This window comes from Salvelinus fontinalis, chromosome 10, assembly GCF_029448725.1.
Source record: "Salvelinus fontinalis isolate EN_2023a chromosome 10, ASM2944872v1, whole genome shotgun sequence".
Classification (NCBI taxonomy): Eukaryota; Metazoa; Chordata; class Actinopteri; order Salmoniformes; family Salmonidae; genus Salvelinus; species Salvelinus fontinalis.
In genome coordinates this window covers 44,571,306-44,575,330 of record NC_074674.1, presented here as the reverse complement: position 1 = coordinate 44,575,330, position 4,025 = coordinate 44,571,306, and the positions used below count along the sequence as shown (strand labels likewise).

The window sequence follows — 4,025 nt, the reverse complement described above, 5'->3', positions numbered from 1 at the left end:
AAGGCTGCCTTCAAAGCTGCAATCTTGAACAAGGTTTGGCAGCATGAATAGGTACAGTAACTATAGCTCTTCTAGTTTATTGAAGAAAATATAAGTTGTGTCTGTTTCATAGTCGTTGATAATAGTCCATAACTATGGTCTGGTTTAGGATTTATTGAAGGGTGACTGTTTCATGTAAACTCGTTCATCTCCATATTTTTTCTGTGATTCTTGTTGAAATGTAGTTCTACTTCCTCCCTCCAAATGGGCGTGGCTTTGACTGAACAGCAGAGGGGAGGGAGGGGTTTTGACTGAACAGCAGAGGGAGGGCGTGGTTTTGACTGAACAGCAGAGGGAGGGAGTGTTTTTGACTGAACAGCAGAGGGAGGGAGTGGTTTTGACTGAACAGCAGAGGGAGGGAGTGGTTTTGACTGAACAGCAGAGGGAGGGAGTGGTTTTGACTGAACAGCAGAGGGAGGGAGTGGCTTTGCCTGAACAGCAGAGGGAGGGAGTGGTTTTGACTGAACAGCAGAGGGAGGGAGTGGTTTTGACTGAACAGCAGAGGGAGGGAGTGGCTTTGCCTGAACAGCAGAGGGAGGGAGTGGCTTTGCCTGAACAGCAGAGGGGAGGTCGTCGTTAATGTAGGAGACGTACCGGAAAAATCTGACAGAATGGCTTCATCAAGCGCAACAAAACCCTGTAAGTTGACTAAGTTTATTGATTCAAACACTACACATATTTACTAGCTATTTTTGTGAACAGTTAAAGATGTTTTTGAGAACCTCCGTATACTTATATAACATCGTCACTCCCAAGTCATTCTACTTTCACTTAAGTTGCTGTACAAAGTGTGTAATAACATGAACTATTATAACAATGGGTGTTTTTCATCATGGGAGTATGAATATATTCCATCCCTTTCTTGAACACAGTTTTAGTTAGACAGTCCAGTGGGAATGAATAACCACATCATTGCAGATTAAAGTTATTCGTTACACAACCCAGGCAGTATCACCTCAACTAACTTTATGGGAAGTAGCATATAAAAAACTAATTTCAGGTGTGATGTTTTTTATTTCATTTGAAACTTTCATGGTTTTACATTCACATGAACATAAGTGTATAACAGAGAAGAAGATTGAATCATAATGCAGTATTTTATGTGATGGTCACTTCAATGTGTCTTTATGTAGTGATGAAGGATGAAGACACAGACAAACAGACTCTGGGTAGAAGAAGAAATTCCATGGATGATCGTCCAAACAGTAAGTTGAACAATAAATAATTCATCAAAGTCATATCATGTGTGAAATGTTATTAATCTTTTAATTAATAAATAAATAAATTTCTTAAACAGTCGAAAATCCTGTGTTTCTATGTCAAACGGTTTTGTTATATTTCAGTCTTCTGTGATGTATAAAGTGTAATATGGTGATTCAAACTTCAAAATGTCATACATTTCAACTCTATATCTGACATAGGTGCCTTCTTTTCTTTAAGCCCATAACCATGTGTGTGAAGTGTGTACTTTTGTTTCAAAGTAGATTTGTTTAAGACTACTAAGAAACACTGTGTGACCCTGATTTAGCCCACTGCATGAAAAGGTTAATCAAATAGTTATATTTGTTGTGCGTTGATTATCCACATTTCAAGATGGCAGCCAGTAGTGAAGAGGAATGATTATTAATATCAATTTGCATTTGTTATGGGAGACCCATTACTAAGTAGTGTTTTAAAAACACTACAGCAAGACTTGCTCATGTGATTGAAAACCATGATGTGACAGTTTTTATGTTTTCTCCTTTACTTCTCTCCTGTAGTGTCCATGACCAGGATTGTGCTGGTGGGGAAAACAGGCGCTGGAAAAAGCTCTTCAGGAAACACCATTCTGGGGAGGAAGGCTTTCAGAGATGCCAAATCTGGCTCTTCTGTGACAAAAGAGTGTTCCAAGGAGACAGAAGAGGTGGGAGGGAGACAGATAATGCTAGTGGACACCCCTGGCTTATTCGATACAAGCCACTCTGACAGTTACTTGAAGACAGAGATCAGTAAATGTATCAACATGACGTCACCTGGTCCCCATGCAATTGTATTGGTCATAAACATGGGGCCTTTCACAGAAGAGGAACAGAACGCGGTAAAGAAAATCAGGGCGCTGTTTGGAGAAGAAGCTGAAAGGTATACCATGATCCTCTTCACCCATGGAGATGAGTTGGATGATGGCGGCATTGAGCAGTATGTCCATGAAGCTCAGGAAGATCTCAAGACACTTGTGGACCAGTGCGGTGGAAGGTACCATGTTTTTGACAACACCAAGGTGGATGACAGAGACCAAGTTGTGGAGCTCCTAGACAAAATTGACCACATGGTGGCCGTAAATGGTGAAGACCACTACACCAACGACATGTACAAGGAAGCGGAGAGAAACCTCACACTAAAAGAGGAGGAGTTGAAGACGCTTTATGAGGAGAAAATACAAGAGTTTGAGAGGGAATTGCCACCCAAGTACCAACAATTAGGCAATATGCTTTGGGACCAAATGAAGGCACTAAAGAAGTCAATGGAAGAAATAAAAAAGGCCATGAATGACTTATCAAAACAAGATCAAAACAAAATCTTGCGGATCATGGAACACATGCGTCATTTTAAAAGGAAGTTACGGGCTGTGAGGAGCGAGGCAGAGCAAACACAAGTGAATGAAGACATTTCTACAGAGGTTAATATCAAGTTAAAAGATCTACATGTCTGAGGTTGCTGAAGACAGTGACCTTTGAGGCATTTAAAATGGCACATCTTATCATGGTGCTCTTAGTTTTATTACTAATGCTAAATGTAAAACTGGGTATCTGTACCTAAGCTGAGAGGAGGATTTTCTACACTAGAGCCGGGATTCAGTCAAAGGCGAGTTGGCGAATTTACGCTTTAGCTGACATCTACAGCATTCACCATGAATTCAGTCTCTGTGAGGGTCTGGGAAATTGCCCTTAAAAGGCACATTGTCAGTAGTACAGTGAACAGCTCTGAAATGCGTCTTTGAATGAATCCTAGCCAGTCTCTCGTACACTGTGTCTTATACCAGAGGCTGGACCTCACTAGCCACAAGAAGGTTACAGCACTGGTATCTGTGTATATATAAGAGCATTCTTCAACCCCCCCCTTCTTTTTAGCAGGTCTCAGAAACGTTTAAGATTGGCAAAAATTCCCGAATCCACAAACATAGTTAGAAATGCTTTTAGTTGTTATGCTCCAAGGTCCTTGAATGACCTACATGATCATTTCGGACTGGACAGTTTGGTATTGTATTGATAATTCAGACATTGGTTGTGGAGAAATGTAATTGTTTTAGATTAAGGCCAGGATTCTATCCGATCAGCAGTAGATTCACATTATAGAGTGCTCAACATTTAAAGGTAATTTCCGACTGAGCCGACAAATGCATGAATTATTGCTCTGTGAACGCAGGAACATTGCTTATACAAGGTGCATAGCCGACAAAGCATGATTTGATGGAATCATGGCCTTACATTGTGTATGAATTGTTACTGCGAAATGGCCAGGTCGCAGTTGCAAATGAGAACTTGTTCTCAACTAGCCTACCTGGTTAAATAAAGGTGAAATAAAAAAAAATAAAAAAAATGAATTGTTACTATCATATCTTGTACATATATTTATTAATTGTGTAATCAAATCAAGCTTTATTTAAACAGAACATTTCAGACATGGAATGCAACGCAATGTGTTTCACAGGTGGAAAAACGAATAAAAACAATGAAAATAAAAGCTGAAATATTTACTAGACAACAAACAAAAGAATGACAAACTGAACAACTAAAAAGTACCCTGAGGAAAAGCAAAGCTACAAAGATGTGTTTGAAGATCTCTTTTAAATATGTCCACAGTTTCGGCCCCCTCAGGTTCTCTGGCAGGCTATTCTAGAGGCTGGGGGCATAGTAACTAGAGGCTGCCTCTCCATGCCTCTTGGTTCTAGGCTTTTGGATAGTTAAAATGCCAGTGTCAGAGGACCTGAGGGACCTACTGGGTACATA

The 4,025-nt window shown here is 40.1% G+C and overlaps 1 protein-coding gene across 1 annotated transcript; it reads left to right on the top strand.

Moving 5' to 3' along the window:
• Positions 1-619: 619 nt before the first annotated feature.
• Positions 620-2,728, top strand: LOC129864185 (GTPase IMAP family member 9-like). The gene is made up of 3 exons (XM_055936870.1): positions 620-678; positions 1,173-1,244; positions 1,800-2,728. Exons 1-3 carry the CDS (start codon positions 651-653, stop codon positions 2,726-2,728), a joined length of 1,029 nt encoding a protein of 342 aa, XP_055792845.1. The 5' UTR covers positions 620-650.
• Positions 2,729-4,025: the final 1,297 nt, after the last annotated feature.

What these genes read in the sequence shown, in the direction of transcription:
- LOC129864185 (XM_055936870.1), top strand. Translation starts at nt 651, where the DNA reads ATGGCTTCATCAAGCGCAACAAAACCCT. An exon ending in ATCAAGCGCAACAAAACCCT is followed by an intron (nt 679 to 1,172) that starts GTAAGTTGACTA and finishes GTCTTTATGTAG; the next exon opens with TGATGAAGGATGAAGACACA. An exon ending in CATGGATGATCGTCCAAACA is followed by an intron (nt 1,245 to 1,799) that starts GTAAGTTGAACA and finishes TCTCTCCTGTAG; the next exon opens with TGTCCATGACCAGGATTGTG.